This window comes from Saimiri boliviensis, chromosome 6 (assembly GCF_048565385.1).
Source record: "Saimiri boliviensis isolate mSaiBol1 chromosome 6, mSaiBol1.pri, whole genome shotgun sequence".
Lineage (NCBI taxonomy): Eukaryota > Metazoa > Chordata > Mammalia > Primates > Cebidae > Saimiri > Saimiri boliviensis.
In genome coordinates, this window is record NC_133454.1 from 79,619,545 (window position 1) to 79,633,996 (window position 14,452).

Here is a 14,452-nt window from a genome sequence, read left to right on the forward strand (position 1 = left end):
ATCAATGGATATGAAAGGCCATTAGGCAGTAAGTGTCTTGAGGGTAAGGATTATGTGTTACTAATCTGTGATTACTCTGCAACAGACATAAACACAGGGCTTGGCATATGTAATAAACTGAAAGAGAAAATGAAAGTACCCTATAAACAATAAACATAAGTATAAAAGATTACATTATTTTCTTTTTTTTTTTTTTCTTTTTTTTTTTTGAGACAGAGTTTCGCTCTTGTTACCCAGGCTGGAGTGCAATGGCGCGACCTCGGCTCACCGCAACCTCCGCCTCCTGGATTCAGGCAATTCTCCTGCCTCAGCCTCCTGAGTAGCTCGGATTACAGGCATGTGCCACCATGCCCAGCTACTTTTTTTTGTATTTTTAGTAGAGACGGGGTTTCACCATATTACCAGGACGGTCTCGATCTCTTGACCTCGTGATCCACCCGCCTCGGCCTCCCAAAGTGCTGGGATTACAGGCTTGAGCCACCGCGCCCGGCCTAAAAGATTACATTATTTTCACAGTAAAAGTAATCCTAAGAATTTAGACCCAGCTGTAAAGGTACCACCTTCAAAGAAGGCTTCCATAAGAGTTAATGAACTACATGTAATTTAGTAAAAGTAGAAAGAAGAAGGAACTGTAGGCTTACAATCTAGGGGAAAAAAATAATTTGTGGTGGCTGTTGGATGACAAATCCCGAAGGTTAGAAGACAGGCGATGTTGCAAGGGGGAAATCTTGATCACTTTGACACTAAGTAAAACTCTAAAAGATAAACATAACCTTTCATCTGGACGAACGAAACATCCTGCTTATATGAGAACAGAAGTTATATACACACTTTTCATTAGAATTATAAATGAAATAATTAAAAATATTAGGTATATATGCTATTATGAGAGGATAACCAAGATGTACTACTAAGGGAAAAAATCAAGGTGTGTAACAGTGTAAATGGTTTGATGCTTTTTGTTTAAAAAGGTAAGTTTTTAAAAAATTATTTTTATTTTTATTTTGAGACATAGTCTCATTTGGTCACCCAGGCTGGAGTGCAGTGGTATGATCTTGGCTCATTGCAAATTCTGCCTCCTGGGTTCAAGTGATTCTCCTGTCTCAGCCTCCTGAGTAGCTGGGACTACAGGCACACTCCACCATGCCTAGATGATTTTTGTATTTTTAGTAGAGATGAGGTTTCACCATGTTGGCCAGGCTGGTCTCAAACTCCTGATCTCAACTGATCTGCCCCCCTAAAAAGATAATTTTCATCTGAATATTCTGGCAATAATGCATGACTCCTCCTTGGCCCCTCACCCTCAATCCCACCCCTTTTCCCCAGGAAGGAAACCAATGGTTCAGAAGAAATTGGGTGAAGGTGGGAAAGGGAACTTTTCCTTTGCATTTTGTTCCTTTCTGTACCATCTGGATTTTATACATATATGCACATATCTCTTTTACTTAAGATAATGTCCATCTGGTTGGTGGCGTTGTGGACCAGTTTGATTTTTAAACACTACCTGCAGTATTAGAAAGACTATTAATATAAATTCCTAAGGACCATGTCAATGTTTTATTAATGTTGCTGCCCATGATGTTGCCTGTTATGGCAGCTTTTTATATTGAGATACTCAATAAACTTTTGTTCCACTGAAAAAAATTAATATATGTTATTTAAAATATTTTAAAAGTAAATTTAAACAAGACAAGCAGCTGAGTCCATTCTCTGAAGCAATGCTGGCAAGATCCAGGAGTTTATACTGGCTGAACAGCATGAAGATGGCTAATCTGCGATTTGTGCCAAGGATAATGCAATTTACATCTACTGCCTGAATTAACAAATCCAATATGCACTAGAAATAATTTTCTAAAAGATAAAGATTTAGAAATATCTAAGAATCAGTGTGCTCTACCTTACCTAATCATTCTGTTATCAATGCGGTACTTCTTCCAAATCTATCCTTCTTTATCTTGCTTTGTGATACTGGAACTGGCCCTTATAAACATTTCCCCTTTGCAGATTATTAAGGTTTGCCAGTAAAGGTGCTGAAGGAACACTGCAGTAGGAAGTGGATTCTCTTCCTGATTCTGGTGTACTTTCTCCTTCTTGCTTCCTGTGGTAGGTACCTGCTGATGGTGTCTGGGAACACAGTGGCAGTGCTCACTATCCATAAGTTTCAGTGGTACCCCAGCTGGTAGCATCCCATCAAGTTTCACTGGCACCCTAGAAGTTTCAAGGCCATTCTAGTGGGTGGCTTCCTAGCAAGTCTTGCTAGCACTCCAGCAGGCAGTTTACTGCTTGCTAGTCCTAGTCTGGTGAAATTCTGTGCTATCCAGTGGCCATAATAACACCTCTCCCACATGATCTGAATCAGCCTAGATCTGGGGGGGGGCTCTCTTCCAAGTTTACTACTTCATTAGGTATTATACCTGAGCCCTAGAGGTAGTAGCTGCTCCCTATATTGTATTCCTGTATTCTTTAGAATTCCCTCTAACTCTTAGTAGTTAATCCCCTGTTACTACTTAATAACTCCTTATATTAAAATTTCTGGTCAAGCGTGGTAGCACACTTCTGTAATCCCAGCACTTTGGGTGGCCGAGGTGGACAGACAGCATGAGTCTAGGAATTTAAGACCAGCCTGGGTGACATGGAAAACTCTGTCTCTACAAAAAAATACAAAAATTGTCTGGGCATGGTGGCTCATGCCTATAATCCCAGCACTTTGGAAGGCCAAGACAAGCAGATCACGAGGTCAGGAGATCGAGACCATCCTGGCTAACACAGTGAAACTCCATCTCTACTAAACATACACACACACACACACAAATTAGCTAGGTGTGGTGGCACACACATGTAGTCCTAGCTACTTGGGAGGCTAAGGCAGGAGAATTGCTTTGCAACAAGAGCAAAAACTCTGTCTCAAAACAAATAAATAATAAAATAAAATAAAATTTCTCTGCTCAAATTACTGGTGTGGTTTTGGGCTCTTGATTGGACCTTGACTAATTCACCCCTAAACCAAAACAATCTAAAACAAACTCATCCAACAACAAACCATGTCAACCACAAAACATCAAATCCAAGCCTACCACTAAAACATAAGCATGTACGGTTAATTTTTTAACACAGAGAAACAGCATGGTAGTTACCAAACTTACTAACTTATTGTCTCTTGAAGCTGACTGTGCATGTGGCTGAATAGTAAGCCGGCTGCTATCACAGATTTATTGTTTATTATTGCATATTTCAGAAGGATGTATTAAATGCATTATTCCAAGTATGGCTGGTTAGCTAATTCTTGTTTTTTTGTTTTTGTTTTTTTTTTTTTAAATTTTTTGGTTATCTAATTCTTTACAAGTCCTTCACGGGAAAAGAAATTTGCTGATTTTGTCTGCCATAAGAATGAATCTATTTATGAAAAAGCATAGATAGGAGCACTGTAATAAGTGACAGAATTTTAAAAAATAACTTTGAACATTCCAGAAAATTCTAATTTCTGGCTTCAATGATGTCATTCATTCATTCAATAAATATTTACTGAGTGGCACTGGGATATAGCAGAAAAGAGGACAGACAATATCCCAGCCTCACGGAATCTACTTTCTGTGATAGAGAAAAAACATGTAAACAAACCAATACATAACATAAATTCAGGTATTATAAAGTGCTATAAAGAAAATTAAGGCAGGCATGTAATGGGTGTGGGTGCTATTTTAGGAGATGATTTAGTGTTCTATATTAAATTTCCTACACATAGTATGAAATAAATGTTTTAACAAATATAACCACAGATATATCTTAGGCATACTACTAAGAGGATAGGATTCATGTAGTTCCATAATAAATCAAACTGAATACATTTATGTAAATCATAACAAGCTTATATTTGGACCAATGAAACTTACCCTATAGAATGCACTGGTCAAAGGGAGTAATGCTGCAGCAATGTTATATTCTTCTAAACTTGAACAATCCTTTAAGCAAAACAAAGACAAATGAGCATTAGGATACTTACCAGAAATCACAAATATATGGGAACCAACATCTGGGATACATTATTTACTGTCCTATGAGGTTTTACCTTTTTATTTTTATTTTGCAGAGGATTCAACGGGAGGAGTTTTTACTTTTATTCTAGATTGCCCAGCTAGGTAAGGCACAGCTAGGTAAGTTTTAGGGGAAAAAACTGCGCAAAGCCCTTTTATAAATAAGGTAAAAGGGCTAGGTGCGGTGGCTCACGCCTGTAATCCAGTACTTTGGGAGGCCGAGGTGGGCGGATCACAAGGTCAGGAGATTGAGACCATCCTGGTCAACATGGTGAAACCCCGTCTCTACTAAAAACACAAAAATTAGCTGGGCATGGTGGCGTGCGCCTGCAGTCCCAGCTACTCGGGAGGCTGAGGCAGGAGAATTGCTTGAATCTGGGAGGTGGAGGTTGCAGTGAGCAGAGATCGCACCATTGCACTCCAGCCTGGGCAACAAGAATGAACTCAATCTCAAAAATTAATAAATAAATAAAATAATAAATAAATTAGGTAAAAGTACAGTTGAGACAGGTATTTTCATACACTATTGCCGAGTAGCTACCTTTACTTTCCTGCTCTACAAAGACTGTGTTAAGTCGTATAACTTACACAAGATATTTTTTGGAGGGGGTTTAGTATATTTACCAACTGTATTCCACTGAGTCTAAGATACATTTTTTGCACATTTTAACGTTTCTGAGATTGGGATCATCTTATAATTGACTGGAGGTACTTTTTCTTTCTTATTGTTATATAAAAAGGGTATCTTGCAGGCCAGGCATGATGGCTCATGCCCGTAATCCCAGCACTTTGGGAGGCCAAGGCAGGCAGATTGTCTGAGGTCAGGAGTTCGAGACCAGCCTGGCCAACATGGTGAAACCCTGTTTCTACTAAAAATACAAAAATTAGCTGGGCATGGTGGTGGGCACCTGTAATCCCAGCTACTTGGGAGGCTCAAGCAGGAAAATTTTTTGAACCCGGGAGGTGGAGGTTGCAATGAGCCAAGATCACGCCACCACACTCCGGCGTGGGTGACAGAGCGAGGCTCTATCTCAAAAAAAAAAAGGACAAAAAAAATTAGATAAGATATATCACTGATTCTGATTCTAAAACCCACTGGGTGAAATGCTGATGAATAGGAAGGTCAAGAAATCTCAGTGGGAATGTAAAACGGCACAGTGACTGTGGAAAACAGTATAGCAATTCCCCACATGCAAAAAAAGAAAGAAACATAGAATTACCGTATATTACTATTCTTTTTCCAGGCATATATCCAAAAGAATGGAAAGCAAGAACTCAAACAGGTTTTTGTATATTCATGTTCACAGAAGCATTTTTCACAATAGGCAAAAGGTAAAAGCAACCCAAGTGTCTTGTTGACATATAAGTGAATAAACAAAACATGGAATACAAGCACACACACATAGATGCAAGGAATAGTCAGCCTTAAAAAGAAATTCTGACACATGCTACAGCATAGATCAACTGCGAGGACACTGTGCTAGATAGATAACTTTTTTTTTTAGATGGAGTCTTGCTCTGCCACCCTGGCTGGAGTGCAGTGGCATGATCTTGGCACACTGCAACCTCCGCCTCCTGGGTTCAAACAATTCTCATGCTCCAGCCTCCCAAGTAGCTGGTATGGCAGGCATCTGCCACCGTACTCGGCCAATTTCTGTATTTTTAGTAGAGACAGAGTTTCACAATGTTGGCCCGGTTGGTCTTGAACTCTTGACCTCAAGTGATCCGCCTGCCTCAGCCTCCCAAAGTGCTGGGATTACAGGTGTGAGCCACTGTACCAAGTGGATAGATACTTTCATATAGTTATATTAACCAGTCTTTTCTCTGTCTGGCAGTGGGGTCCAATGTGGCCAGAATCGAGAACAGTGTCCACAATGGCTGCAAAACCTGAAACTGATCTCCTTAGAGGGCCAAGAATAGTGATTAAAGCCCTAACCTTAGACAATGTCATAGAGCTGGGACCTTAGACATCGATTATTCCAGTGTAGGCAGTGCTCGACTTACGACCACGGTCGGGACCACGGAACGGTCGTTAACACGATTTGGTCATAAGTTGAGTAGGCTATATGCACAGTTGAAATGGTGCACACGGAGATGGTAGTGCTGCCAGAAGCTGGTCCGCACTGTCGTACGCCCAGCTGGGCAACGTTTGCGCTGCCAGACGCGGAGCAGTCGTGGCTAGCGATTGTGGTCGTAAAGTTGAATGGTCGTAAGTTGCATAGGTCGTAAGTCGATCAATACCTGTAATTCCTCCACTTTCCAGATTAAAGAGACATAGATGTCAGCCACAGAGCCACAACTGGAATCTAGATTTATCTACCTATCAGTGTGGTGTTTTTTCCTTTAGACACTGCCTTTTGTACTTGATTGCTTTCCTTTTATTCTTGAGGTAAAAAATATGGATTATTTGAACTTCCAGCACCAATTTGGAGTGTGAGAGTGGTGAGAACAGACCTGACCAGGAGAGCAGCAGAAGGCTTAGCGCTGCCTAAGTACACTAGTGCCAGAGACAAGCACTCTGGAAAACAGGAGGAAGAGTCAGAAGGGAAAGTGAGAATATACCACGGATAATCTTTGACTATTTCAAAATACTGCTGTGGATGGGGAGGGTGTAGTACCGACCTGAGGAAAAAGGAAAAAACTTTCTTGCACGAGTACTTTTGGTACTGGGATCAACTAAAAGAGTTTTCAATTGAATTTCATGTACTGTCAATTCTGAAAAACAGTTACTGCATGTTCTATTGCAATGACTACTGAAATAATAATGGATTATAAGGCTGGGCACAGTGGTTCATGTCTGTAATCCCAGCACTTTGGGAGGCCAAGGCAGGTGATCACCTGAGCTCAGGAGTTCGAGACTGGCCTGGGCAACCTGGTGAAGCCCTGTCTTTACAAAAAAAATACAAAAATTAGCTGGGCACATTGGCCTGTGCCTGTAGTCCCAGCTACTCAGGAGGCTGAGGCAGCAGGATCACTTGAACCTGGGAGACAGAGGTTGCAGTGAAACGAGATGGCGCCATTGCACTCCAGCCCGGGCAACGGAGCGAGACATGTCTTAAAAAAAAAAAAAAAAAAAAAAAAAAAGGATTATAAGGTAAATCCTTGCAGTAAAAAGTCATTCTCAAATGGATCATATTCTTTGACCCAATTAAAAATAAAAAAGTAAAAGATAGGTTCCAGCTTCCTACATTATGCTAAAAATAATACTTTTAACTAACTCATCATTTTGACTAAATGTTTACTGAAGAAATGAGTGAGGATGAGAAATGAGAAAAGGTGGGGATGGAGGTGCCCAACACCAGGAGGAGGCTGCTGCTCTGCCTGCCTGAGCCGGCAGCCTGGCTCACACCCTGCTTTCCTCACTTTATTTATTCACTTTATTCAAGTGAATAAATAAAGGAATAAATGTAAGGAGAATAATGAGAAAAAGGAGCTAAGGCAGAAACCTGGAAAAGATAAATATTTATGTAAAGGGAGTGAGAGAAAATCAAGATGTGGAGAAAGAACTGGTGAAAATGGTACCATAGATGTTAAGAGGTAATGACCAACAGTATTACATGCTTTAGAGGAAGTTTAGTAAAATGAAGACTGGAAAACAAAAACCCATGAGAAACTGGTGAATATAAGAGGTTACTGATGACTTCTGACTTTATTAGGGACAAGGTGAGTAGAGCAAAAGTCCCTAACTATAAATCTTCAAGGTTGGAAAAGAGAGCAATAAAATATCCACTTGGGCTGGGTGTGCAGGCTCATGCTTATAATCTCAGTACTTTGGGAGGCCAACAAAGGAGGACTGCTTGAGCCCAGTTTAAGATCAGCCTGGGCAACATAGAGAGACTCTGCTTCTACAAAAAATTTAAAAAATGAAAAGCAAGGCATGACAGTGCATGCCTGTAGTCCCAGCTACTTGGAAGGCTGAGATGGGAGGATCGCTTGAGCTTGGGAGTTTGAGGTTGCAGTGAACTATGATCACACCACAACACTCCAGCCTGGGTGACATAGAAAGAAGAGACACTGTCTCAAAAAAAAAAAAAAAAAAAAAAAAAAGCCACTTGAAGAGTTATTACATCTAAATTTATTGTTTAATGAATTTCAATAGGGCTCGACTAGATGAATGGTGAGATTTTATCCAATACTTTGATTCTTGAGAATTAGAAGGGTCCGGAATACACTGAAAGGGAAAATCCAGTGGAGGAGAGAGAGGAAAAAGAAGCATCACTAGTAGACTGAGGACTCAGATACATCTGGTAGTCAATATGGTCCCCATTTCTAAGGCAGGGTTAGACCCTGAAAATATAAAAAGCAAATATCTAAAATTTATATTAAACAGCAAGATCCATGATTATATCATCAGATAAAACATATGAGGAAAAAGAAGCTTGGTTCTGCAAGGAAGACTCAGGACTTCCTGAGTATTTTTATGATGGGGGGGAGGGTGAGTGGAGAGAGCTCTTTAAACTACTCTGCAAATACTAGCTCTGTAGAGTACTGATAGCTGTTACTTGGGGGGAATTGGGGAAATGCTGGGTAAACAAAATTAAACAAGGTTTTCCTTTTCTTTCTTTCTTCTTTTTTTTTTTTTTTGAGACGGAGTTTCGCTTTTTTTGTTACCCAGGCTGGAGTGCAATGGCATGATCTCGGCTCACCACAACCTCCGCCTCCTGGGTTCAGGCAATTCTCCTGTCTCAGCCTCCAGAGTAGCTGGGATTACAGGCACGCACCACCATGCCCAGCTAATTTTTGTATTTTTTTTTTTTTTTTTTTTTGAGACGGAGTTTCGCTCTTGTTACCCAGGCTGGAGTGCAATGGCGCTATCTCGGCTCACCGCAACCTCCGCCTCCTGGGCTCAGGCAATTCTCCTGCCTCAGTCTCCTGAGTAGCTGGGATTACAGGCACGTGCCACCATGCCCAGCTAATTTTTTTGTATTTTTAGTAGAGACGGGGTTTCACCATGTTGACCAGGATGGTCTCGATCTCTCGACCTTGTGATCCACCCGCCTCGGCCTCCCAAAGTGCTGGGATTACAGGCTTGAGCCACCGCGCCCAGCCTAATTTTTGTATTTTTAGTAGAGACGGGCTTTCACCATGTTGACCAGGATGGTCTTGATCTTCTGACCTCGTGATCCACCTGCCTCGGCCTCCCAAAGTGCTGGGATTACAGGCGTGAGCCACCACGCCCGGCCTCTTTCTTTTTTTTAAAACAAAAACAAAAATGCAGGATCTTGCAGGGTTTTAAACTGTGACTCTATGAAAATAATTCGGTATGCAGCATGTAATAGCAAACCCCAAGTTTCTCTTCAAAGAATCAGTATGTCAGTATGTTCAGATCTCTTATTTTTTAATTCTATACTTTAAAGTTTAACTTCCTTGTGATTCCAGTAAACAACCTTCTCCACCAGTTCTAATCAGGAGTTCCCACCTGTTGCCTCGTTCCCTGGCTCCACCCTAAATTATCCCAGTGATCTTCTCCAGTCACCTTCTTTGACCTAGGTCACCCCTGGCTATCTGCTCTGACCTGCCAGTAACCGTCCTTCCTGCCAAAATACCCACCCTGCCACTCCAGCTGGACCCCCACTGTCTTTAAAATAGCCAGTTGGGATTAGTCTAGCTTGTCCAGTCTAAACCTAGCCAATAGGGGAATGACACAGCAGTAGGGACAACCCCCGTCAGGCATAAGTACCCCTTTCCCCCTTGTGCAAGCTTGCAGCCACCATTGCTCCATCCATGAGCCGCACCTTTCTACAGAAGTAAACTGCTTTGTTGAGAGGAATTATCTTCAAGTGCTATTTCCTTTGTGGCATCGAACTTTTACTTATAACATGCCTTTGTAAATTCAATTTCACTGAGTATTTTTTTAAAAAGCAGTTGTAGAATATATTTTGGAAAATGATGATTTGAGATCGCCAAAAATGTCATGAAAGAATTCCAACCAAAAGATCATTAAACAAAATTAAAAAAAAAAAAATTACTTAGAGACAAGATCCTGCTCTGTCACCTAGGCTGGAGTGCAGCAGCACAATCATAGTTTACTGCAGCCCTGAACTCCTGGGCTCATGCGATCCTCCTGCCTCAGCCTTCTGAGTAGCTGGGACTACAAGCACACGCCACCACATCCAACTAATCTTTAATTTTTTTGTAGAGACAGTGTCTCATTATGTTGTCCAAGTTGGTCTTGAACTCCTGCTTCAAGGATCCTTCTGCCTCTGCCTCACCAAATGCTGGGATTACAGGCATAAGCCATGACACCCAGCCCAAAAGATCACTTTAAAATTTAGTTATGGATTTTTGCTTCTTGACTTATGGTTGTTTTCATATTCTAATAGGTAATTTTTCTAAAAATAATTTTAAATGATAGATAACATATTTTAAAATCCTTAATACAAAGCAATGAATTGGCAAGAAAGCAAAGAACATGCGGATCAAAATGTAAGTAGAAACTTGGAAAGATAAACAGAGCACTGAAGCTAAATTTTAACTTTGGAACTGCTGGTGGGCAAATTTTAGTATTAGTTTTGAACTCAAGAGACTCAAGGTATAGGACACAAAGACTAGCACTTGCTGAAGGCAGGAAGTCCATAAGGAGAATATAAACCAAAAATGAAATCCTGAGCCCCACAACCAGTTGAATAGACCGCTGGCCAAAGGGATCCCAGGGACACCTACAGAACTGAATTCCTGGACACGAGAGGAAGGGAGGTCAGACATGCCTCATTATGCCTCTTCCTTTTGGTGTTTAGGTAAAAATACAGATCTGACAAAACAGACTCTTTGTAGCAATAAGATAACAGATTATAAACACAAGGCCATGCAAATCAGGGGTTAAGTCACACTCCACAAACCATAAAATCTCATTTAATGGGGTTTTATTTTTTATTTTTATTTTTTGAGACCCGGTCTCACTCTGGAGGCTGGGGTGCTGTGGTGCAATGTTGGCTCACTGCAGCCATGACCTCCTGGGCTCAGGTGATCTCCCACCTCAGCCTCCTGAGTAGCTGGGAAGACAGGCATGAGCCATCACGCCAGGCTAATTTTTGTATTTTTGTAGAGATGGGGTTTCACCATGTTGGCCAGGCTGGTCTCAAACTCCTGAACTCAAGTGATTCTCCCACCCTTAGCTTCCCAAAGGGCTGGGATCATAGGCATAAAAACAGGTTTTTAAAATTATCCCAGCATAAAGTGGCTTCCTTTCCAACCTGACTCTGATACAGCATCACATGATAGATAGGAAACCCAAAAGGAAATCAGAATATTTTTCTTTGACATGTTTTGAAATGGCCCTGCAAAGTAATCTGTTGTGGGGGAAATTTGCATCTGTACAGAATCTCCATTAATGCAGCCAGGACTTCCCTTTCTAAGACTTTCTCTCTGGGTTGGAGAGATTAGCTGGGAGTCTGACACTTATATGGTCTCAAAAGAGACATTTACCACATATTATCTCTGAGGGATAAGACATCTAAGTCTTCATCTACATAATAAGCGCTTTGAGCTCCACAAACCCCTTATCTTGACTCAAGCATTCCTTTCTACTGACATCAAGTCTTTTTACAAAACTTAACTCTTTCAATCAGTAGCCAATCAGAAAATCTTTGAATCCATCTATGACCTATAAGCCACCACCCCCCAAGATACCCCACCTCTTTAGGATGAATCAAGGTACAGCTTCCATGTATTGATTTAAGATTTTACCTACAATTTCTGTCTTCCTAAAATATATAAAACTAAACTGCAACCCAACTGCTGGGCTGTGGTCACTCCTACTGGGTCAGAATAAGCCTCTTTAAAATACTTTATAGATTTGGTTTTCCATTAACAAGAATGACAGTAATTCTGGGATCTCTAAAGCCACCTATGATGCCAGATAGAAAGTCTGAGATGTAGGAAAATAACTGAGCCAAAAAGAGAGATAAATATGTAGGTAAACCTAAACACACACTGACTGTATAAAACCATAACAATTATTGTCTTTTGATAGTAAAGAATATTAACATAAATTAAACTATACAACCATGGTAGCATAGACTTTGCAAGAGAGTGGACTGGAGTTAGATTTCAAAAATTAAGTAAGCATTTAAAAATTTCTATATTATCACCAAAGAAATAGAAATAGAGTGAGTTGCAACTTCCAAAGTAGTGGAGGAAAAAATGGAATAGTAGAAAAAAAAAATCCAACAAACCTGAACCCAAGGGAAAACAAAGAAGAAGAGGAAAAAGAAACTCAGAAAAGAGAAACAATCAGAAAAGAAAAAAATAAGATGGGACCAAGTGCAGTGGCTTACGCCTGTAATCCCAGCACTTTGGGAGGCTGAGGCGGGTGGATCACGAGGTCAAGGGATCCAGACCATCCTGGCCAACATGGTGAAACCCTGTGTCTCTTCTAAAAATACAAAAATTAGCTGGGTGCGTTGGCACACTTGGGAGGCTAAGGCAGCTACTTGGGAGGCTAAGGCAGGAGAATCACTTGAACCCAGGAGGCGGAAGTTGTGGTAAACTGAGATGGCGCTACTGCACTCAAGCCTGGCGACAGAGCGAGACTCCGTCTCAAAAAAAAAAAAAAAGATGATAGGAATATAGGAATAAATATGTTAGTGGTGGCAAATATCTGAGTCTCGCAGCACCAAGTATGTTACCAGTCAAGGCATCCAAGTTCCTGATGGTGAATCCATATGGGTCTGCAGCAACCTCAGTTCTTGCCTCCTCAGAAGAAACAATTGGACTGAGGGGCATAAGGCAGAAAAAGAATCCAAGGCAAGTTTCAGAGCAGGAGTGGAAGTTTATTTTAAAAGGCTTTAGAGTAGGAAAGAAATGAAATATTGCTAGGAAGAGACCCAAGCAGGCACGTGAAGGTCAAGTGCCATGTTTAACCTTGATCCTGGGACTTTATACACTGGCCCCTTTCCCATGATTCTTCCCTTAGGCTGGGCTACTTATACGTGCAGTGCCCTCCTTATATCTGGGACGTAAGCATACACATTGTGTTCAGGAAGTCAAATGCATGCCCGTCTGTGGCGTTCTTCCCTTTTTGTGTGGTGTGCCCCTGGAAGGTCATACTCTGCCACTTTGTCTCTTAATGCGCACGTCCAGGAAGTTGCTTCTCCCTGATGGCTGCATTCAATTAACACTTTAGTGCATCAATTGTGGACAATCAGCAAATGGCCTCTCCCTAGTGCCAGCTGACAATTAATCACTTTTAGAGAGGCAATGTAATATCTGCCCAACAATCAACTAACATTCCCAGTGGGTGGGGGACAGCCTTCTCCTGCCCCACTCATGCCTGTCTAGCTACTTGTAACAAATACAAAAGCACAAATGGACCAAATGTTCTGGTTAAAAAACAAAGATTGACAGGGAATCTAAAAACCAGAATCTAAATATTTGTTGCTTATAAACATATATATATATATAAATTTAAGGATTCACAGCATTTAAAGGATGAAAAAATATGAACCAGGCAAATACCACAAGAAGTTGGGGTAGCTATATTAACAATCAGACTATAGGCCAGGTGTGGTGGCTCATGCCTGTAATCCCAGCACTTTGGGAGGCCCAGGTGGGTGGATCACCAGGTCAGGAGATCCAGACCATTCTGGCCAACACTGTTAAATCCTGTCTCTACTAAAAATACAAAAATAAGCTGGATGTTGTGGTATGTGCCTGTAAACCTAGCTACTCAGGAGGCTGAGGCAGGAGAATTTTTTGAACCACGGAGGCAGAGGTTGCAGTGAGCTGAGATTGCGCCACTGCACTCCAATCTGGTAACAGGCAAGACTCAAAAAAAAAAAAAAAAAAAAAGACTCAAGTCAAAATAAATAAATAAATGAATAAATAAAATCAAACTACAAAATACTCTCCAAGGCAAAATGCATTACTAGGGATAAAATGAAGCATTACTTAACAATAAATCGCTCAATCTACCAGAAAGCTATAATAATTTAAATGTGTATATAATAATTAAACCTAGTAACTTAGCCTTAAAACATACAGAGCAAAAACTGACAGATGTAAAATAAAAAATAGATAAATTTACAATCACGTTAAAATATTTTAATATACCTCTCTCAGTAACTGATAGGTCAGGCAGGTAGAAAAATCAGTCATCATACAGTAGATAGAAAGAAATACTTCAAAATTAGGGCTAATCGATATGTATAGAATACTATATACAAAAACTTGCTTGCTCTAATAGACACTGTACTCTAAAACTGCACCCAGAACTGTTCACATGGATTTTAAAAAAATGACCTCATACTGGGCTATGAAATAAGTATCACGGCTGGGTGCAATGGCTCACACCTGTAATCACAGAACTTTGGAAGGCTGAGGTGAGAGGATCGCTTGAGCTCAGGAGTTCAAGACCAGCCTGAGTGTTAATAAGACCTCATCTCTACAAATAATTAAAAATTAGTTGGGTGTGGTGGCATGTG

The 14,452-nt window shown here is 40.7% G+C and overlaps 1 protein-coding gene across 5 annotated transcripts in view; it reads right to left on the minus strand.

The window, feature by feature from the left end:
- SBF2 (SET binding factor 2) overlaps positions 1-14,452 on the minus strand; it is a 478,855-nt gene that overhangs the window by 122,467 nt on the left and 341,936 nt on the right. For 4 of the 5 annotated variants that reach the window (XM_039470842.2, XM_039470843.2, XM_074401079.1 and 1 more), the window contains exon 17: positions 3,891-3,959. The exons of the other annotated variant lie outside the window; for it this stretch is intronic. In XM_039470842.2, the coding sequence (XP_039326776.1) occupies positions 3,891-3,959 (69 nt within the window). The remainder of the gene's footprint in view (positions 1-3,890; positions 3,960-14,452) is intronic. 5 annotated transcript variants of the gene reach the window in all.